Source organism: Strix aluco, chromosome 22, assembly GCF_031877795.1.
Source record: "Strix aluco isolate bStrAlu1 chromosome 22, bStrAlu1.hap1, whole genome shotgun sequence".
Lineage (NCBI taxonomy): Eukaryota > Metazoa > Chordata > Aves > Strigiformes > Strigidae > Strix > Strix aluco.
Genome location: NC_133952.1, coordinates 4,743,337 through 4,765,814, shown reverse-complemented (window position 1 = coordinate 4,765,814; position 22,478 = coordinate 4,743,337). Strand labels below are relative to the sequence as shown.

At 45.9% G+C, this 22,478-nt stretch overlaps 2 protein-coding genes across 2 annotated transcripts; one reads left to right on the top strand and one right to left on the bottom strand.

Annotated features, from left to right (window-relative positions):
* Positions 1-2,305: 2,305 nt before the first annotated feature.
* LOC141933377 (solute carrier family 2, facilitated glucose transporter member 5-like) lies at positions 2,306-11,311 on the top strand. Its single transcript, XM_074847992.1, has 11 exons — positions 2,306-2,821; positions 3,260-3,420; positions 3,934-4,058; positions 6,641-6,793; positions 6,877-7,002; positions 7,292-7,479; positions 7,857-7,967; positions 8,461-8,562; positions 8,936-9,011; positions 10,157-10,284; positions 10,935-11,311. The coding sequence occupies exons 1-11, from the start codon at positions 2,726-2,728 to the stop codon at positions 11,163-11,165; spliced, it is 1,497 nt and encodes a 498-aa protein (XP_074704093.1). The 5' UTR covers positions 2,306-2,725; the 3' UTR covers positions 11,166-11,311.
* Positions 11,312-13,253: 1,942 nt separating this feature from the next.
* CA6 (carbonic anhydrase 6) lies at positions 13,254-22,217 on the bottom strand. Its single transcript, XM_074848192.1, has 8 exons — positions 22,035-22,217; positions 18,071-18,219; positions 17,568-17,663; positions 16,956-17,022; positions 16,246-16,403; positions 14,938-15,061; positions 14,344-14,505; positions 13,254-13,888 (listed from the first exon to the last, which is right to left on the bottom strand). Exons 1-8 carry the CDS (start codon positions 22,054-22,056, stop codon positions 13,254-13,256), a joined length of 1,413 nt encoding a protein of 470 aa, XP_074704293.1. The 5' UTR covers positions 22,057-22,217.
* Positions 22,218-22,478: the final 261 nt, after the last annotated feature.

Sequence of the window (22,478 nt, the reverse complement as noted above, 5' to 3'; positions counted from 1 at the left end):
CACCTGGAGGAAGGGAGGCTGCAACCAGTCAAAGACTGCATGAAAGAAACATGAACAACTCCGTTTGCCCAAGAGGATCCATTTTTTTAAGCTGGCTGTTATAGACAGACCAATAACAACAAGGTTTTGTTCAAATTTCTCTGGCTGCTGGAGGTATCTGTGAACTTTGCATTTCTCTGATAAACTCTAGAAATGGTAGTCGACTATTAACCAAGTCCTGGACTGTTCAAAGTAGTCTCGTAGTGTAGGAGGTTAATACTAAGCCAGCAACACGTGGCATACCTTGCATGTAGAGGGAAAGGAACTAATGTGATTTGGTGGAAAAACTGTTCTTTGAGCTGTCAACACACAAATGTGAGAGGATGAACCTGTTCTCTACGAACTGCAAAAGCGCCCTGAGCGAGTCGGTCCTGTAAGGTAGGACAAGGAGAGCAGTATGTGAGCCCAAGGGCAGATAGGCAATTTGTGGTTGCAGGGAGGGTTAATGCCAGTTCTGTTGCCCTCGCTGTTGCCAAGGCTGCTCTAACACTGCCCCATGTTCCCTGGAATGTTGCAGTTGCCAGGGATCCTCCCTGGCTACGCTGTCCACAGCTGCCCAGGAGCTGCAGCTGGAAGGAGCTGCAGCTCGGTTGCTACAGACTCGTCGACATAGGTATAGCTGGGGGAAAACAGCTCACGTAGCAGTTTTTGCAGTAAGTCTGCCCCTTCCATTTGACCTGATGAGCCTGTTTCTCCTGTAGCTAGGAAGGACCTGTTTGAGTCAGGATCTGGCAAAAGAACATCTGGTCTAGCGGCGACAGACTTGGACAAGGAAAAGAAAGAGAAGACACGAGGGAGTCACGCAGAGTAAGGGAACGATCAGACAAGAACAACTTTGGCTGATAGAGCTTCTTGATTGGATGCTTTCTGAAAAGTCACAGGGGGGGTTTCTGTCTAGGGCGTTGCCATCCCTCGCGTTGTCTGTTTTGGCTATAAAAGCCTGTACTGGGCGTCTGAGATTCAAGCACCAAAATGAAGTTGAAAGGAAATAAGCCCAAGAACTCTGAAAACAATGGAGGTTCAAAGAGGGTGAGTATGCTGGACTCTAACACTCCCAACTTCAGCTTCCCACAGAGATGCAGAGCAAGCTGTCTGAGATCTGCAGGTACTTGTAGAGGAGCAAGATCAAGATCTTTTGGGCTAACATATCCACAACTGATCTCACAGGGAGAGCAGATGTGTATGTGCTTGAACCCAGTTTATGTCTATCTGCAGCACAGCGTTGCACTGGGTGTCATGATTTTCTTTGCAGCTGACCTCCCACATAACTTCTGTGTAACTGTCCCCTTCTGCGTGTGAGTTTTCTTTCCTAATTTCTAATCAGTTTTAGGCTGCAGATGCTTCTGGATGGGGGCTGCCTTTGTGGCATCTTGCACAATGCAATGTTCATGTGTGCCAGATGTTTTCCTAAAAGTGCTGAATGTGAATCATTAACACCAGTGGCTCTTCTGAGCTCCTGGGATTTGTTTAATGAGAACAAGGCAGCCTACTTTTCATCACCAATGTGAGAATGTCAACAGTCTACTGTAAAAAAAAATATAGAATATAGCTGGAATAAGAAAGAAATATTAAAATAAAGAAAATATAGCTGGAAGCCTCAGCTTCCTTCTGATCCTTACTCTGAGATGGACTTGAATTTTGATCTCTTGCAGCGCCTTAAACTCTGCAGATCTCTGGAGGTGAGCTGCTAGAGCTTCAGAGGAATATGAGGAATATAAGGAATACCAGGAGCTATTTGAACAAACGTTCAGTCAGGGAAGTGACAGATCCTTCATATGGGACCTGAGCTGAGTGTTGGGACATAAAACCTTGTAGACATGAAGGCTAATGATGGTGACATAATATTATATGCGTTTGAATGAAAAATGACTGTATTGATGTAGCAGCAATAAGATACATTAATGAGCTATAAAAAAAAAAAACCCTGACAACCAAAACAGTTCAGTCAACACAGTCAGGCCAGCCTGAGGACTGAATAGTAACTAAATGGCTGTGAAAAACAAGTTGCTTGTAACCCTGAGGACTGTGTACCCACAAACACGGTTTGTGTTTGATCCTACTCTGGATGGCAATTTCACCCTTCTGTTGAACGGCGAAATGCTGCTCCTGTACCCCCCAACCAAACCCTCACTGGGCTACTTGCATTAAATTCTAATTGGCTTCAGTGACAAGTGACAATCGGATTAGATCCATAAACAGCTTGATCCTGAAATGTGGGAGGCAGAACAAGCCAGCATGTGAAAGCAGAACAAATGAACGGGAAAGGGATTTTGCCACTTCATGCAAAATCTTTTCTTTTTAAAGCTTTCTTGTGCCAATATCCTGTGTTATTTCACTAACCAATTTGCATGTTGGAAAAAGAATAATTGCATACATTTTTTTTTTTTCCCTGCGGGGTGGTATTTTAAGCATGATAACTTAAAAATTATTCATCATCCAAATGATCCATCAATACCCGGAAAGAGTAGAATGAATTACTGTAATGACTATGTGCAAATCAAGCAGAACAAAATGAGTTATCGTGAAAACAACCCATTGGGCTTTCTTTATACTGTAACATGAAGTGAAAAACACAGAAGGCAAGTCTTAGGGTATTTCTTTATTTTTTACTGAATGCCATTTATGCCTAAAAGCCAAATCTGCTTCTACGGTGTCGTTTGTGTGTTTTCTTTTCCCTCTGCAGAAAATGACACTGACGCTTGTGCTGGTATCGCTGATATCTGGGTTTGGATCTTCTTTCCAGTATGGCTATAATGTGTCCGTGATCAATTCTCCAGCCCCGGTAGGTTGGACTGTGGAGTGGACCATGACCCAGGAGCAGGTTTACAAACAGAACAAGGCAGGAGCGTGACAGTAGATGATGGGTGTTTGTGAGCAGATGCTTTGAGTCACCAGGCACCTGGTGAGAAGTGGTTCCCCCGGAAAGGGAAGGGAGGTGTTAAGGTGTATAACTCTACTGTTCGGACTTTGCCCAGCAGAGACGGGGCATGAGGAATGTCTTTCCCTTCTGGAAACCAGGCAAATCCTATAAGGCAGGATAGCATGTAGTAACAGTTTAGTCCAGGCTCCTCCATCCCTCTCTTGCATTCATTTTCCAGCTGAGCTATTCTGGTTTTTATGAAGACATTTGTTTAAAGCTTTATGGCATTTGTTGTTAACTAGCTTTTTCACCATGAAAATTTTACTTACTGTGCTAAACGTGCTCTGTATTTTGTTCCAGTACATGCAGGACTTTTACAATGAAACCTACTTCAATAGGCATGGAGTGCCGATGGACAGTAGCTTCCAGACACTGCTCTGGTCTCTTACTGTGTCCATGTTCCCTCTGGGTGGCTTCTTTGGATCGCTCATGGTGTGGCCTCTGGTCAACAGCTGTGGCCGGTACGTGACAGTGGTGTTTAACATCCTTCACCAGCAGTTTGATGGGTTCAGATAAGACTTGCCTCACTGGTCACTCCAGCTTGCCAAGCCCATGAGGAGCGTGACTGTGTCACCACCTCGATTGCAAGGCAGATGGGCTGGGGATTAGTTGCTGGGCTCAGCAATACACGTTGTCTCTCACATGTAGAAGAATTTATATGGTTTCAGTATGGTCAAGGCCAGGCTCTATGCTGGGCACTGAGCCAGGTAGAGAGCAATGATGAAAGTCCTGGGTTGGGATCTGAGATCAGGCCTGGCTTCTGCTGCTCGAGTTTCCTGAGAAACTTGAGTTCTTTTTTGAAGCCTTCATTCCCTGCAGGAAAAAAATGGGACAATCACCATTTTCTCTTTGATTAGTCTTTGGGGTAGTGATTCATTTGAGTTTTGGACAGCATAACACAGAGGGCATCTGTCTGCTATTGGGGCCTTAAAAAAAAATAAACTGAATCTGTCTCCTTCCCTATTACTTTGCAGAAAGGGTACTTTACTGATAAATAACCTCTTCTCCATTGTTGCTGCACTCCTTATGGGAACCTCAGAACTAGCAAAAACCTTTGAAGTAATCATCTTTTCACGTCTTCTTATGGGAATATATGCTGGTAAGTGAGAGGTTGGATGGTAAAGGGAGAGCAATATATTCTTGGCTGTGTAAAAGTTTTTTATTCTCAGAACAGATGGTTTCACAGGTAGCATATTTTAGCTATACATCTCCATAACAGTGCTGATTTGCTTGAATAACAGTTGTCGTCTGCATGTTGCAGAAGTACTAAAGATGTCTAGTAAACAATGGCAGTGAGACTGGAATTTAAGGTGTACCGAGGAGATGTGTGTCTGTAGATGCAGCTATCCTCTGCAATAAGCATCTGCTAGGCACTGGAGCTCCAACACCTAGGAAACCTGATAATAATAATACATTTTCCCAGAAATCTTAAAGCAGATAGCCTGGCGTGTTTGTTTTGTTTTGTTTTGTTTTTCACATAGTCAGAGACAGAATAATCCTTCTAAATCAAAGACATTGGAGACAATGCCAGATCCAGTAATCCAGTCCTGGAACTGACTGATCTTCCTGCAGGAGAAAAGACATGTTAAAAGGGGGAGTGAAGGGTTCAGAGCCACTAGATTTATTGCAAAGATAGTGGGAAGCCAAGGAGCAGGGTGTGTGTGAGTTGCTGGTATAAGTGGCTGTATTAGAGCTACAGGAATATGGAAGAGAAGCCCAGAATGTCTGGGTGCCCCATACAGTACTGAGTGTGTGCAAAGCCAGGTTAATAAGGGTCCTAACAGCATTTAGGCTCAATTAATTGGCTTTGGGCTGGCAAGAGTGACATGCTCTGTGGTTTATTAGTGAGTTGGGATATCCTGTGAAGATAAAAGGAGGAAACAAGGAACTGATGTAGGAAAACAACTTGATCTGTAACAGCTAAAGGGCAGATAATTTATCTAGTCCAATGGTTCTGTTTTGGGTTTTGACTATCCTAAGCCTGGCAGCTGCTCTCAGCATTGGTTCTCTGAATAAATGCTAAGGGACCTGTTAAGTGTGATCCCTCTTTCCAGTTATTTATAACTGACAAAAGAATCTGGACTGGCTGCCCTGACTTGCCCTTCACAGCTTGGCCTCACTCAAACTGTGGACATTGTGCGTGGGGAGGGAAGGTGCTGAGCCATCCAGCCTGCTCCGGGCTCTGGTAGGGTCCAGGCATCACCTTTCCTGGGAAAAGGGCAGCTCCGGTGCGAGGGGCTGAGCTGGCAGCCCTGTGGTGTCCAGGGCTCGATCAGTCTAGGTCTGAACAGTTAGAAAGCCACTGTTACTCGAACGCAGTAGTCCAGGGGTCACTGCTAGCATGTTTTAATCTAGGCAATTAAAAGGCTGGTTATAGTGCAAACTTAACACACTGCACCTCCTGAGTTTAGTTTTATAATGTTGTCTGGTTGCTTTAACGCTTGTTTCCATGCCTTTTGGCTTTCAGATAACAGCTTGATCACCTTTGTAACTCCAAGCTCCTGAAGGCTAGGAACTTTAGAAATGTAAGATAAGAGTCTCATGTGGTCATTTGACTCCAGGAGTTTGGGTTTTGCATGCCAGGATTTGCAGCCTAAGCATGGGAGCTGGCAGCTCTCTGGGGTTACTGTGGGTAACCATGCAATGTTCCTCAAAATAACCTGTCCCCTCAGTGTCATATGTGAGTAGAACCACCTACTCGAGCATGCTACCTGTAAGAGACCTCAAACCAGCAAAGGTCTCTGCAAAATGTTACTGAGCAATTAAAGGAGTAGTGAATTTTTAAAAGCCAGCAAGAAGTCGCATCTCTCCACCCTCACATCAGCTTGTTAGGATACTGCTTTCTTTACTTGTTTTAAAGGAAGTATGAATTTTTCTCTTCCACTTTGTTTCCAACCTGAAGTAACGCACAATTTTTCTCTGCATGTATTGTGTTGAAGTATTTGGCAGACCCTGCTGGGAGAAAGCTACTTCTAGGAAGATGAACGCTGAGAGCCCCCAAATTATCCGCCATCTAGCTACTGCTAGCTGCCTTAGACTCCTAAAATGCTTTGCTGCTGAGCAGTTAATAAGCTAGACCTTCAAAGCACCAGGAGCTTGGCAGGTTGCACTCCCAAGGCCCATCATCTGTGTGTGGTTCGTTCCCTACTGTATTTCAGTTGAAATGGGTGAAACAATTCAGGCTCCTTGAATTAGCTCCAGCATGGGACTGCCTCTGCAGCTTAGCCACAGAGACGATTTCTGTCTTAAGTTTAAGATATGTGAGTGTAATATTGACAGCCTTGGAAAAGGGACAGCATTACTTAGGAACGGAGAGGTAGTGGTATAAACTTATTTATCTAATGGCTGCCAGAAAAAGCTAGATTCCTGGGCCTTTCTGAGGGCACCAGATGCAGTGATGGATTTTGTAGCTCTCCACTTGCTGAGTGAACCGATGCCATGTGCTTTGTGTCCCCATGTTCCACTGAGGAGTGAGGAAACCATACACAGCTTATTCACTGGCCAGAAGATGACATTAAATCTTCAGCTGGAGCAGAAGGGTTTGAGCATGAGGTTTCCACATGTCCTGTGGTCCAGCAAGGATCACTTTGGTCTCACATGGGAACAAGGCTTTTTACTGAAGATGGTGAGTGTGCTGATATCAGGCAGCTGCATGTCTAACATTAGTTCTCTAACTACTAGGTCTGGCTTCCAATGTGGTTCCCATGTTCCTTGGAGAAGCGTCCCCGAAAAACCTGAGAGGTGCTACTGGGATAGTACCCCAGCTCTTCATCACTGTTGGGATCCTCGTAGCTCAGATCCTTGGTCTCGAAGCGATCCTTGGGAATGCTAAAGGTAAAGCCCTGGCTCAGGAATTTTCAGCGGGCTCCACTGGGGAAAGATTTCTCACAGTTGTCGTTTTGTCTCACTTGTTGCAGGCTGGCCTGTGCTGCTGGGGCTCACTGGCATCCCATCACTAATTCAGCTCCTTACATTGCCCTTTTTCCCTGAGAGTCCCAGATACCTGCTGATACAAAAGGGCAATGAAGAGCAAGCACGACAAGGTACAGCATCATCCTTTTAACGAAAGGGGAGGTGGAATGGGATAGATCTGACTGTGAGACATGACTGACAGCAGTCGACAGTGAAGCAAGCGAGTGTGAAATTCTTCACTGACATGTTGCTGGTGGATGGAATTCCTGCAACATTGCTCCTTTCTCTGCGTATATGAATCCCTGACTTCCCACCGTGGAAGAACTGCAGCCCATATTGTTCTGTCTTGATTTGAAGCAGGAGAGCTCACTTGTAGACCTGCTCTCTGGGGTCCATAACATACCTTCCTTTCCCAACTAGCTCTGCAGAAGCTGAGAGGCTGCAATGATGTGGATGATGAGCTAGAAGAAATGAGCCAAGAAGTCTGGTCAGAAAAGGAAGAAGGACATTTGGCTACACTCACCCTGAGCACCTTCAGAGGCTTGCGATGGCAGCTTGCCTCTGTCATTGTCATGATGATGGGCCAGCAGCTCTCTGGGGTTAATGCGGTGAGTGGGAAAGGCCCGTGGGGTGAGTAATAAAGGGATGGGACTTGAGAGTGGATGATGTGGGACAGTGCTGCACAGGAGCTAGGACACAGGAGTACCCCTTCATCAGGGACACTGGTTCTGTGTGACATTGTGGTGGGTTGACCCTGGCCAGTACCAAATCCAGTACACACATGTACTAGATACAGAGCTAAGCTGTCCTGTTAAGGATAGTTTGGATGGTTTTGGAGTAAGGTGCTTGTGCCTGGATCCAAACACCAACGTCTCCAGCTCTTTCAGGCTTCTGTGCACCGGTTGCAGGATGTCAAAGCAGTCAAAATGAGATGCCAGTGTTTTGCCTTTGGTCACGTATAAACACAGCTGTGGTTTTGCTGCAGGTCTTCTACTACGCAGACAGAATCTTCCAGTCGGCAGGTGTGGAAAGCAAAAATGTTCAGTATGTCACTGTGTCGATAGGTGCCATCAATGTCGTCATGACTTTGCTCGCTGTAAGTTTCTGTTGGGGCTCTTCAAGTTCTAGCCTGTCCAGTCTCCCCCATCTGTCGCTCTTTAAATTAGGTTATGTTATTTACACATACTGTGAGCTGCTTTGCACAACAGATGCCCTGCACTGTCCCTTGGCTGAAGGCAGCTATGTTAATCAAAATGGTTAATCACGATGATTTCTCATATGCCTCAGAAGTGTTCAGTCTCTGGTCTCCAGGCTGATATGCCATTTTTTGCTGTTCAGTGTTACCATGCAGGGCTTCCACGCAGTTCTCACTGGGTCTGGGTACTGAAGAATGGTCTGGCTGTTCTCTCAGTCTTATTGACACGTCCAGCTTTTTGCAGTTCCTGGGTGATTTCATGCCCACAATCCATCAGTAGGTGGTGGAAATGTCACTGAACTTCTTAACAGACAAAGACTACCTTAATAAATCTTGCTGGAATAAGAAGTGCTGTGACCCAGGTGTCTGATTTTTCACCTTCTGTCTCTTTTAGGTTCTTATTGTGGAATCCCTGGGGAGGAGAATCCTTCTCCTTGCTGGCTTTGGATTGTGCTCTGTCTCCTGTGCAGTGTTAACCTTGGCCCTCAATCTCCAGGTGTGTAGTTGACTGGCTCAGGTGATCCTACCTGTGTGTTTCTGGACCTTCCAGGGAACAGGCCACTGGTACATTTTGAAGTTGCTTCTATATCCTGGCGGGGAGAAGACAGTATGAAAGGTCTCTGTATTTGTGTATCTACCTAAAGTAAACCCAGGAAAAGCTATGATCTTGCTTGGCTGAATACTACTTTAAGTACACCATGTTCATAATATCCGTTGCATCCATTTGTTGGAAGCAAGGATCATACTCAGGCTGGGATTTTCGTGGCTAAGTATGGACATACCTTCAAATCTTAACACAAATAGTGCCTTGAACGTGTTGGTGATGTTCAGAGAGGAACCACCTCTAATCTGTGATTAAATTCTTCCAGACCACTGTCTCCTGGATGTCTTACCTCAGCATAGTGTGTGTTGTCGTTTACATCATTGGACATGCTATAGGAGCCAGTAAGTATGCACAGCCTAGTCCAGTCTCCTCCACAAGTTGCGTAAAGCCAAGTGTTATGTTCAGTTTCAAATCAAAAGCTTTGTGGAGCTAATCCAAAGAGATAGAATTACTTTTCTGTGTGGCCATGCACCTTGTTGATTGTCAGCTAGGCTTATTTATGTTCCAGTGATTTGCTGGTTGTGTCCATGAGGCAGGGGAGCATCTGGCTTCCGAGAGGAAAAGCAAAGGCACAATTGTGCTTGTGCTGGAGATTCCCCCAGTAAGATCAGAAGCAAAACTGTGCTGAGGTAGCCCTACCAACTGGGCAGAGATGTTGTGTGCTTGCATGTGTAGGCAACAGATCAAACTTGAAGCAACTCACGTTATACGTGTGGCGCTGCGGATCACACAGCAGAAAGGAGATGTGCAGATAGATGTGGGTATAGGAAAGGCTTTGTCCTCAATCACTTCTCAGCATGGCAGAGCTGTCTGTTCAGCTTTGGAAAGCCCGGCCAGACCCTTGCTGGATGCAGCAATGCGGTTTTGAAATGCCTGTCGAGGTTTCACTGGCAGATGGAATTACATACAACCTTTCCTTTTCCATTTCTGCCCTCAGGTAGATTCAAGTGCTGGGGGCAGGGAGGTGGCTGGAGGGAGAACACCGGCTCAGCTGGACCTGTGGCCTGACCCCGTTAATGAGAACATGGTTTGTTTCTGCTTAACGGTGCCACAGGGCGGCAGGGCAGGGCATGGGCCTGAGGGCTTGTTCCAGGAGTCATTTTTCCACCACCTGCATGTGTTGGGCTGTTTCTTTGCTTTTCTTTCTTTAAGAAGCAATGACTTGCATAGTTGCTGCTCATAGGGTGCTCTCGGGAGAGACAGTTTGTGTTTATCAATCTTATTTCACAATTTGTGCTGGAGATGGGTTCATGGTTAAGGTGCAACCATAAGAGAGAAGAGGCTGATTGCTGTGTGTGAGATTAGGAAAGTCATTTAGTTGCCCTGGTTTTGTTTTTTTATTCAATCCCTTATCTGATTTATTGGGTGTTTCTAAACGCTAGTAGTTTAGAAACCATTGCCTGTCGCTGAAATGAACAGTGTAATCTAAGAATTCAGAGTGGAAGAATTGTCTTTGGGATTTACAAATACTGCACCTACCTTCCAGGTCCAGTTCCATTTGTGATGATCACCGAGATGTTCCTGCAGGCATCCCGGCCTGCAGCATTCATGGTGGGAGGGGCAGTGCACTGGCTCTGCAACTTCACCGTGGGGCTTGTGTTCCTCTACATGGAGGTAAGATGCCATCACATGACAGGGCAAGCCTTCAGCTTAAAATCAGTATCTTCTCCCCTGCGTTCCTAAAGAACATTTTTAATCCTGAGAGCTATAAAGGCCCAAGTTAGTTCCCAGTACCTGTATGCAGGATTATATATTAAGGGTAAGAAACTGACGTTAATAAGCATTTTTTTATCACATCTGTCTGTTGCACGTGCTTTAAAATAAAGCAGTTATTTTCCTAGGTGACTATCTGATTCTGAATTCAGGAGCATGGAAAGATCACAAATTCCCCATCTTCCTCTGAGGAGGGGCGTGTCTCAGGGAGTCAATTTTAGCGCTTGATCTCTAGGTCACTAGTTCAAACTGATCCCCAGCAGTAGTGACCTATAAACTGCTACAGTTGCTGATTTTTAGCCCGTGCAAAGGGAGCTGGTGAGTTTAGTTTGATTTATGCAACAGACCCTCACCCTCCTTTTCCAGTAAATCCATGGTGTTTTACAGTAAATCCATGGGGGTGGTATAAGACAGAATCTAGAACCACCCCTAACTTCTAGTCATTCAGCTTAAAATATGTGCACATCAGGGGTTCAGCTTGTCCAAATCATGTAATGTACACAACTGGAGTATTCCCCTGATCCCTCCTCTGTCATCTTTCATTGCTCTAGGCTGGACTGGGGCCCTACAGCTTCCTCATCTTCTGTGCCATCTGCGTCGCCACTCTAGTTTACATCTTCTTTATTGTTCCTGAGACGAAGAACAAAACCTTCATGGAAATCAACAGGATCATGGGCAGGAGGAACAAGGTGGGGATTGAGGAAGACAAAGAGCTTGAGGATGTCCACGCTGTCCCAGGTGGGCAGGAATGGAAGAAAGACATCTTCAGCAGTGATCTGTGACCCAGCCCAGTGTTTGGCCTGGCCCAGACATTCTTCAGGATCCCTCCAGCCAGGAACAAATACATTTATAGTTTGCTACTGATCTTCATTCAGACCTGCAAACTTCCCACAGCAGGAGTTTTTAAATAAGTTACTGTGTCTTGAAACTGTTGTTCTTGTGAGTCATTAGCAGGACCATTCTGCTTTGCAGCACAGCCACTGCCAAGGCAAATGACCCATTCACGGTATTTGTCACAAGGAAAGGGCAATGTCCTTAACCAGTTCAGTTCCTGTGATCAAGTAACCTATGTCGTAAGGTGACCTGTGTCCCTGATGTCCTGACTGACACGTCTCAGGTGACACCAGCCAGCACTCAGGCTGGGTTTTGGTCAGTTGTGTGCAGGGAGTGCACTATATTCCTCTGAGGAACTGTCATTCATGTATTTGAGAGTCCAGCATGAGTGATGCCAGGCCTTTGGTTCTTTGGGGTGGAGAGAGTGTCGGTAGTTCTGAGGTACTGTGTTAGGTGGGCTGATAACGGCATTTACCCTGTGAACTCATGTCTGGCCTTCGTGTGCTTCAAGGGACCGCTAAACTGGAAATGCATATCACTATAATGTTATCCCCACCCTGCTCACCCAACTCTCTCCTTCAAATCAAACCTAGTCTTCAGCTGTTGCTGATGAGTCCTTCCAAAGCCTTCTTGAGGTTAGGAGTCATCCATCTGGCTGATGCTTATTCACAACTAATTTATAATCGTTTGTTCCACTGGCACTCTAGTCTTTGAGCTGTTTAGCTCATTTCACTCCCTAGTGTTTACACTTCAGTTGCCAAAGAGCATCAGTCCCTTTTAATCCTTTAATAACCCCCATATCCCTACCCCATACACATGAGCCCGTGCAAGCTTGTTTGTCCCCTCCCCAAGATACAAGGTGTTCCCCAGAGACAAATGGTATTGAACTCAGAATATACGAACCGCCCTGCTGCGTTGCAGGAATCAAATTCAGGTTGATTCCTGTGTAGTGGGCTACAGGTTGGAGCCTGTATTTGCAAACACATTCAAACTTGTCTTTAACTTCTTACACTGAGTTGCTTAAACTTAGTTTTTGAAATAACTCAGCTCTCAGGTCCTTGAAACTACTTGAAAAAGTCTTCAAATGATTTAGAGCTTGGTCCTTCTGCTGGTTTCTGGTTGTGTTCCCTAAGGGCACCATCCCACCTGAAGGCTAAATTGGTTTGAAAAAGCTGAGTCTAAGGACTAGTGATGACTTTTGGAAGAAAGTAAAGTGCACGCTGATAAAAATGGAGGCTTTCTTAAAGTATTCATCAGTTTAAGGGGTTTGGGGGCTAATTATGGCATAATTTAACACGGGGAAATTAAATTAATTGTTATGCAGGGCTGCTGCCCTCTGTTTTGAAAAAAGCAGAATTGTTCAACAGCCTGGCATGGATTTTGTGTTGTTGACGGAGATAATCCTTCCCATGATTTACTTTAACCTTAGAAAATGAGTTTTATACCTCCCCTCAAACTTGTGGTGTATACATGTTGGAAACGAAGCGGTTTCCATGCTCTGTCTCTGCATGGATTTACAGAAAAGAAGGGATGCCACTGAGCAAGGCACAGTGACTGCGTAGGAGCTGTGCTTCTCCTTCAAGGGCTTTGTGTACCGGGACATGTCTGTAGGGGTAGGGATGGTGATTTGATGGAGAGAAATGGGAAGGAAGGACGCATGCAGAGTGAGAAACTGGGACGGGGTGAAGGATGTGAGAGAAATTTTATTTGAGGAAGTGGCTCCTTTGACCGAAGAGAGTGGCTCTTTGGCATGTAGGAAGTTCTATGTTTGGGGACCTAAATCAGACTCCTGGGAGGGATGTGACTATTCAAAGTGTTGGACTGCACCAAGTTCTGCTCTGTTCATGGCTTCTATCCCACTGATGGAGGCTTTGATCTCTTGGGAAAACAACCTGGAACACTACCAGGCGCACAGTGAGTCCATACAAACAGAAAGAGAAACAAGCAAATAATGTAAGTTTTTCTCAGTTTCCCCAGACAAGCAGTTTGGATTCTTCTGCTGCCTTTTTTTTTAAAAAAAAAAAAAAAAGCTGGGGTCACTGACAGCTGGTGTCAGACTCCAGAACCACCCCCCCCAAGAGGGTCATGGGGGTTTCTCCCCATGCTATGATATCTCCCTTCAGTTGCCCTGGTTTGCACAGGGCAAGTGCCCGAACATCTGCAGGACTGAGAACTTGGCTCCAGAGGTTCACGTGAGTCATCCACCCTGTAAAACCATTGGAGAATGTCCCAAGAAGAGTGTCTCTGGCTTTCCCAAGGACAAGCGTCCCTCCAGCCTGGCTCACATACCCTTGCTGGATACTCTTTGCTTTACCAGCTGCTCCATTGAGCCAGAAATTTGTCATTCCAGACTGGGAGGCCCATGCCATGCAGTAGTGCAGCCAACCTTGTGCCTTGTGGTACAGGGGGAAGCTGATGAAATGGCCTCCTATCCACAGTCCCACATCTGTGCCCACAGTCATCACTAGCTCATTATCCCTCTCCTGTGTGGAGTAGGAAAGAACAGTCTGACTGCCAGCATGTTGGGCTTTTGCCCAGAAACATAAGGTGAAGGCTTGGAGGGACATATCATGGAGGGGATGAACGTTCACAAAACTCTCAATGTTTTCCACAGGGAAGTAGAAAGCTGGAAAAGTGCTGGATTTAATACCTGAAAGAAGCAAAAAGCCAGCTGTTAACATTTCCTGCTGTGCTTATAAATCAGCCCCAATCCTGACCCGATAGGAACTGGCAGAGCTGTGACAGCCTTAGCTGTCTTGAGCCACAGTTACTGACGTGTGTTGTACCAACAGGGAAAGGGCTTGGGATGATGAAAAGCTTAGCTCCCTCACCCAACTGTTTAGAAAAATCATTTTTCCCCCCTCTTTCTTTTTTCTCATCTTGTGTAAAATAATCATGATGATTATTTATTCTAGGGGAACTGTGAGCTGAAATTCCTCACTTTGTAAAAATGTGCTTACATGTTGCAGGAGAAAGCAGCAGTCGCTGTGAGAGTAGCTAGATGAGGGCTAGCTTTAATGATGCTGTAGCTGAAGAATTTCCATCAGCAGGCCTAGTTATGGGGCAAAATTCTACCTGCACATATAAGCATCAAACCTATTAATGATTTAGGCCATCAAGGTCAGCAGGGCATGGGTTCTTCATCCTTGCAAGGTAAGCTGGGCTCAAGAATAGATGTGTGTTTCTTACCTATGTGGCTCACTCCATTCAGCAACTCTGTCTTCATGTCTTGGAGCTGCACCTGGATTTGTTCCAGTCTGAGGTTGAATTCTTCTGGATGGCATTGTTCTAGAGCAATCAGACAGCTGAATTTACAGAAGGCCAGGGCTTGCACATGGTAGATTTTCTGTTTTCTAGTTTGTAGAAGGTTTGGGGAAAGCATTTGTTTTAAAATGCAGTCTCACCTCCATATGGTGCCTGGCTAATCAGCTGTGCCAGAGCTGTTTCTGGGATGGCAAGTGTACCTCACCCCTGTGGATGCAGACACACCTGAACCTGGTGGTCTTGTGTAGCACCCCTTATCCTGGGAGATCTGTGTGACACCATCGCAGTCAAAACAAAGGGCTGGCACACAACCTTAGAGGCACATGGGCCATCTCCACCTGGGAAAGGTCATCTCCAGCATGCCTAGCTGAAGTGACTTGCAACTTAACTCCTTCCACGAAGGCTTCTCGCCCCTTCCCAGGGAAAGCCTGAGTCTTGCCTGCTGACCCCCGTTACCTGGGCTGGGTTTGGCTCTGAAGGAGGACTCCACCACCCGCCCGTTGAGGGGCTGAGCATGCCGGTAGTCGTTGCGCAGTGTCCTGTTTTGCCAGTCCAGCAAGGTGTTCTCCAGGAGGCTGATCTGTGAGCAACGCAGGCTTGTTATGGAGGGCAACGGGAACAGCAGTTTTGCCTAGGAGTGCGGTGCAGATCCTGCAGCTCAGGATCAAACCTAGCCATTTGTTATAGAGGAAGCCACAGGGTCTCTTGCTGAGGATTAGCAAGGGAAAGGAACACAACACGAGAGCTCTTATCAGATAATTAATGATAAAGACATTTTGCCTGAAGGAAGCTTTTAGCACCTGCCTGATGGTATGCATGGATGGAGATTTTGCTGCTATTCTGGAGCATACTGCTTTCTCACAAGTACCAACTAGCCTTCCCCCCGCCAAAGAAAGTATTTCTTTTTCAAATGAGAACACACTGTGATCCTCCAATGCTGTAGTCTCCACTTTATCTTGCTCTTCTCCTAGAAGAAAACGTTTCTGACGCTTCTTTTTCATTAAGGAAGATGAACCGGTCTGCCAGACTCAACAGTAAGCTCATTTAACTTGTGTTACTTTTTTCCCTGCTAAAGCCTTTGTCCTGACAAGGCAGACAGAGAAGAGAAGGGGATTCTGCCACGTGATGGTATTCCACTGCTGGGACAAGCTGGGTTGCTGCCCAGTGCTCCTGTGCACTCAACAAAGTTCTCTGTAATGGCTCTGCTGGAGCCTGGACCAACCCTCTCCTGTCACACGGCCAAAACTCACAGCAGGCCACTCCTGAAATGATCCAATCTAGCTGCATAGTGTGCAAGGCAAAAAAACCCCGAAATACTCTTCTAAAAATGTGCTAATTATTCTGTAATAATTTTAATGTTATGAATGGCTCTTTTATGTTTGTTTTTGGAGGGGGTGGGGGTTTGGACTCTCGCAGTAGTTTTTGCCTTACTGATTCTGACTGGTCTCTTCGTTTTTATAGTGCTCCGGTATGGTTGAGATTAACTGAGCAGAGAGCTTTGTTATCGCTCACCAGACCCCAGGTAAACTGCTGCTCTACAGAGACTGACCCTTGCTGTGATGTAGCATCACAGTGTCCCTACAGCCACCTGTAACTCCAGTTACTTAGGAGTCTACCCCAAAAGCACTGTATGAGAAATGCCCTATTAGCTCCTCTGTCAGGCTGTTCCCAAACTCACAGGAGGACAGAAAAGGAAACTTGTGTGGAAAGGTGGATTGTGGAGGGAAGAGAAGCTGTTCTGTCTGGTAAACATCTATCACTGACCTGTGTGTGTGACAGGACAATTGGAGAATGAAAGATGGTCCAGATCACACTCTCTGAGCAAGGTGGGGTGGTTAGTGATCCCTGGTACCTGTAGAAGTGTGAGAGGTTTTCTGGCAGCATGGCTTGGACATCCAGAGAAATGAGCTTTGTTGATTGACCTCAAAAGGAAACAGAGGCAATATTAACAATTGATGGGGAACAAAGAGAAAGGTGAGAGTGGTGTTAGAGCTGGGGTTGGCAAATCACGTTGCCCAGAGCACTGGTGTATTAGAACTTTGGCAGAACTGGATGAAGGTGGAGGGAAATGAATGGTCCTTTCTAGTGGATCTACGGTTTGTCGTTGAGGTACTTGGGGTCCTGGAGGTGGTGGGCAACTTCACCTCAGTGCTCTGCCAGGAAGCAGAGTGTATTAGTGCGCAGAGAACCTGCTGCCTGGGCGTACAGACTGCAGGATGGTGGGAATTTGTTATTTGATGGTGCTGCAGTGTGTTGTGTAGGACTAAGTTTGTCTTTGATTGCCCTGAGCATCTTCCACACACCTGTGCTCTTCGAGATGCGTGGGCAGGGATGGTGTGGAGTCATGCATGGCTGAGGATGCTCGGCCACATACTTGCAAGGAAAGCAGCAGCAAAACGTCTGGCCCCAGACCCAGTACATACGTACAGGCTTTGAGAATGTCAAGGATGGAGAAAAGCATTCCCCAGTCTTACCTGCAAACCTGATTTTTGCCAGTTTGGAAATGAATTCACTGTAGTAGGTATTCTCGAAGTGCCCATCCTAAACACAGCATAGAAACTTGAACAAAAGGTTAGTGACCTGCTTGTCCTTCTATACTAACAATCTTGGGGGGCTAATTGATGCATTGGGAGACAAAGAGAACAAATACTGTCACCAATCTCTTGACAAGCATCATAAGGTATGTACCCCTAGATCTTGGGTAGAATAGTGAACTGTAAATATCCTTTTTCACCACTTCTAAATCCACACAAAATCAAGTGTTCCCACTTGCAAATCAGAGCAAAGCCTTGAGGTACAGCAGGGGAAACCCAGCTGCCCAATAATCCATCTGTACTTTTCATGGGCCAAATTTTTCTGGGGCTCCCAAGTTGTTTTGGCTGGTATTGTGCGAGCCCCAGATGACAGAAGGGAAGCACAGTTCTGCTGTGGCACAGCTTCCTCAAACTGGTGGCAGACATCATCTGTTAGGATACACGTGCAAACCTAGTACAGGCTGCTTGTGTCTGGACCTGCTTAGACTGCAATTATAGTATAAATAGTGATCACAGCCTGGCCTTGCTCAGCAACCTGGGCATCAAACCTACCACATACAGGAAGGCAAGCACAGCCAGTCCATTTGGTTTGTCTTTGGCTTCTTCAAAGCTTGAGTAGTCAGCTGAGTTGTAATGGACAATGTGCAGCTGTCAGAAGAGAGACAGGGTCATTTAGGAAGAAGTGGTAAATGGCTTCCTCAGGGCTTTAAAGGACCAAACACAGACTGAAGAGAGTCACCATCCCACTTCCTGCTGCTTGTGCCTCACAGCACAGCCAAACAGACCATTAGTTTAATAGGTTTGTGACAGATGTGGAGGAACAGCTCCATCTTTGAAGGATATTAGTTCTATTGCAATGGCTTTTCTTAGTCTTCTGTGCCAGCGCCGTCAGGCTCAGCCCCTGCATTGCACCAACCACCTGCACTTATGGGAGCCCTGTATCTCTCACTTGCCTCTGCATTGCTTCCTGCAGGCTTTGTGGGCTGCAGCTTCCCATTTCCCAAATGCCAGACTTGCAACGCACCCTCCCTCTACCCCCCTTCGTTCACAGGTACCTCTGCGAAGTATCTCATCCCGTCTATGGTGTGCTCAGAGCCGCTGGTCTCCAGGTCCAGGCCCCCCCAGTGCAGATGCATCTGTACAGCTGTGTAGAGGCCTGGGAGCCCTCTGGAGATGTGCATGGTGGGTGGCAAATCAATCTGAACTGGAAAACAGGATTGGAGACAGCAATGGGTGCAGCCATGCCTGTTCTTGTAGTTATGCTTACAGTGCCTAGTGCTTTTCTGCAGTAACACCTTCCCTGAATTAAACTGGCACAGTCATGTTCAGGGATCTAACTCCAGTATGCAAGGAAAACCACTGAAGCTTAAAGCTCTCTGTGCTTAAAATCCTTCCTGACCTCAGGCTTGTTCACCACAAAGACCACACCAGGCACACAGCAGCTCTGGGTTTTTCCTTAGGCAGTAATAGAAGTGCTTTAATGCTAATCTCTGCATAGTACATCACATCTTGCAAGGCTCTGCACAGATTTACTAACTACTTTATTTCCAAGGAAGAAAAAGGGGATAGAAGTCAACAAAGTGACTGGCCTCATTTAACCTGTCATCATAATTTCCAGTATTCTGGACTCTGAATCTTCTAGGAACAGGCATAGTGGGCCAGAGCCCTGTAAGTTGGAAGAGGCTGTGTTAATGCTTGACGGATTTGGAGAGACAAATCTCTTTGCTTCTCCTTGCCAAGAAGTGTTCACAAAGAGACTAGAAAACATTTGTCTTCTTGCTAATGTACTGCCACAAATCATATGTTATGTTAATAAATATGCCAAACCTAGGATTGAAAATGGAGAATTACCTTGTCCTAATGAAAGCCCAGAGCATGTTATAAAAAAACTAAAAACTATCCTTGCAAAATGTAGCACACTATATGATTCATTAGTTGTAGTTTGGGTTTGTGAGAAGTTTCTTTTGTTTGTAAGCTGTTTACAGACACACAAGATGAAAACATGTTTCCTTTTAATATCTCAGAGTCTAGAGTGGGGAAAAAAAAAAATCTACCTTTTTACCCAAGACCCCTGTTGACTGCCTTCCATAATTATGGTTATTTACCTCAAGTACCTCACTACAGTTCCTGCTTTCTGCAAAACGCAGCCAGAGAAGAGTGTTCTGAGTTTAGGGGAAGCTGAATTCTTCTGTAAGGTATTTTTGCTGATAGCATGGAGGTAGGTGACAGCCCAGTTACCTGCTTCTTTTCACCTGTGGAAAGTGTGTGTGGAAAGTGTGACTGCTCTGAGCTGGAAGTGCCTTACTCCTGCTTAGCTCTAGTGTTGCCAGGCAGTGGAAAAGCAGCTGGGATCATGCAGTGTGACTCTGAGTGCAACTGCACCTTTCTTTAGCATTTCTGCTCTCCATTTTGGACTCGTGTCCATCACTGCCTTACAGCTTACAGCACATGCAGCTGGCCTGTTCTCGCCTCTCTGGCCTCTGAGGCAGCTGAGTTAATGAAGGCCACACGTGAGGTCCCAGTTCTAAGACAAATCTGGAGCAAGTTGCACATATCCTGCACAGATGACATTTTAATCTTCCAGAGCTGTGCCTGTCCTCGCTACCTGCTTGACCAATCCTGTTTAAAAAACCAAAACGAAGTCCAAATACCAAATAAAAAGGGCTTCATTAACCTAAGGTTATCTGTGTGAGTGTGTCTGCACACAGATGCTCTGCAGTACTGCAAGTAGGCTTTATCAGGTGGGATTTAGCCTGGTAATTACACAACTAGAGAGAATGTGGAGCTGGTTTCTTAGGTGAGACACTTGGTCTTCAGCTCCTGAGAGCTTGCAAGGAGAGTCCTACTGTTAAATCCATCTCCTGTCCCTTTCAGATCTGCTGAATGTTTTCTGATGTGGCCAGGTGGAATATTTTCCTGGAGAGATGCTGCTACTTTGTCCCATCTCACTGAAGCCAGTAGGAAAAGCTAGCCTGACTTCACAGGAGCTGTGAATAAGGACAGTCATTTCCCTTTGTGCTGTACGAAAATGCCTTGCATCAGAAAATCATTGTTTTGATGTTAACAAAAGAATAGGAACATACACATGTGCAGTCAGATCTGAAAGCTAAACCTGCAGGAATTAATTTGTAGGCAGTCAGAGTAGCAATGCTGACATGAGAGCTTCTAACTGAATATTGAGCTCCTGTGAGTGACAAACAGGAGTTATGCTTTTTTTTAGAAATACAATCACAACAGTCTTGCTCTGAAGGCAGTATGCCTCATCACTTAATTTCCTGGCTCTCACACTGTATTTCTCTGTCTCTCTGTTACAGACAGGAAGAAAGGACTGTTGTGCGGGGTTAAAGCTACTGGCTTTATGTTCCAAACACCTTCCCAAAAATACTCATTCCCTCCCCACTGCAGCTATTAGAAAATTCTCTCATTGCTCATCTGTAGTCCAAAAGCATTATCCCAACAGTACCGGCTGATGAATTATTTAGGCCATGAATTACAGACTGCAGCAGGGGAATCCAGGACCTCCTAAATTATAAACCTTGCCCTGAGACTGTGTGGCCAAAGGCAAGGCTTTTAACCCATGCTGTGCTTCTGCTTTCCTTCCTGAGACCTGAAATACCAATCCTCTGCCTGTAAGGGAGGGATTCTCCTGTGTTGTATTTTGTGTGACCTACATCTAACTGAACCTCGGGTGCAAACTTGCTACTGAGTAATATTTCTCCATTCCTATCACTTCTAGTTCTTACTAATGCACAGGAGCAAAAGATGCATTTTTCTGAGTGCAGAGAGGAGTCAGTGTGCCCCCAACACCACTCATTGCTCTAGTCCTGCAGTCTTGCAGTACACTGAAAGAAAGGATCAACTTATAATGCTCTAGCTGCCTTTTATCCCTTTTTAATGCTAACAGAGAAAATATCTTGCAGAAGCATAACTGCCTTTTATTTCTCTGGGTTATTTACGTGTTTCTGGAGAGCTTTGTGGTATGATTGGGCAAACACCTAAACTAGCAGAGCAGAATGAAGTGAGATGGCAAAGCAAAGTAAGGTGAGTTCAAAAAGAGCATTATCTGTGAATAGTATTTCAATCAGCTAAGACAAATAATCTGTTCCCGCACTGTCACGAGCTTGACATCCTCCCAGGATATCTGCTCTACCAGGGAAGAAAAAACTGCCTACAGCTATGGCAAAGCTGGCTCGTTCCACTGCATTTCAACCTACTGTCACTTGCTGGCCCCAAAAGGTTTGTGATCATGTTCTAGCTATGGCAGAGTGCTGAGATGAACACACAGGAGCTGTTCCCATATCCTGCACGGGCTGGGAAAATACATACCTGAACTCATAAAGTCTCCTTTATACCCCAAACACAGTTTAATAAGCGCATGCTACGCTGTTCGTGTGAAACCTCCCAAGGATACATCACAGCCTACTTTACAGCTTGAAAGGGGAAAGCTGTCATGTTCAGGTATCTCTTCCATCAGCTCCCCAGCAGGGATGTATGGTCTTCCTCCCCTTGAACCCACTGCAGGTCTCGACCCGATATGATGTACAGAAACCTGAAGTCATCAGTGCAGATGCTAAGAAAGAGGCGGTGATAAAAGCGTTGGGTTTTCAGGGCAGACCTGCCATTAAAGACATCTGCCTTTCGAAAATGTAAGGCCTTTGCTTTGCTGCTGCTGGCCTGTTCCCTGCACTGTTGGCTGCAGGGATCACCCACTCTCACAGAAACAGTGCATGGGAGGCCCCTGGGTGCTGTGTGTGCAGTGATCCAGTGATCCGTGCAGGTACGGAGCCATGGCTGGGGGCAACATGGGGCAAAATGGGGCCAGGCAGCACTTGCTTCCCTGTGCCTTAGAGCTGCTATTTCTGACAGAAAGGTGACTGACAGCTAGAGCTGCTGCAGGACCAATTAAACTCCTTGATCTGTACGTCTTGATTTCTGTTTCGGCTGCTCCTTTGTCAGCAATGACTTCTTGAGCAGCTCCTGGTTTTAGGTAGGTAATGAGAAGGATCCCCCCAGTCTTACCAGAGTGACCGTTGTTGGTCATTGTGAAATCCCCCTGCAAAGGCCCATCATAACCACTCAGCTCCAGCTCCAGCAACTGGGGGTTGTACCTCACTTTTTTCCTCTGGATGTCAATTGGAGATTGGTGCTTGCCAGCACAGTCTGCAAAGTGCCTTCCCCAGTGCTCTTCATCCAGCTCTCCTTCTGTGCAGAGGAGAAGCAAACCAGGTTATTTGGATATGGTGAGAACTGCTGTTAGCTCAGGAGTCAGAAAACTCTCCTCATTTGCCAGCAGGACATGTCAATCTAACTATTATAACACCAGGAGCTGCAGCAATAAAAGATTGCTCTGCCTTCCCTAGAGTGAAAATATACATTATTCTGTCTGCAGGACAACTGTGCTGCAAAATAAGAAACCTGCATTGCAGTAGTAGCTTCCTGAGCGCTGAAGACTGAACCTCCACC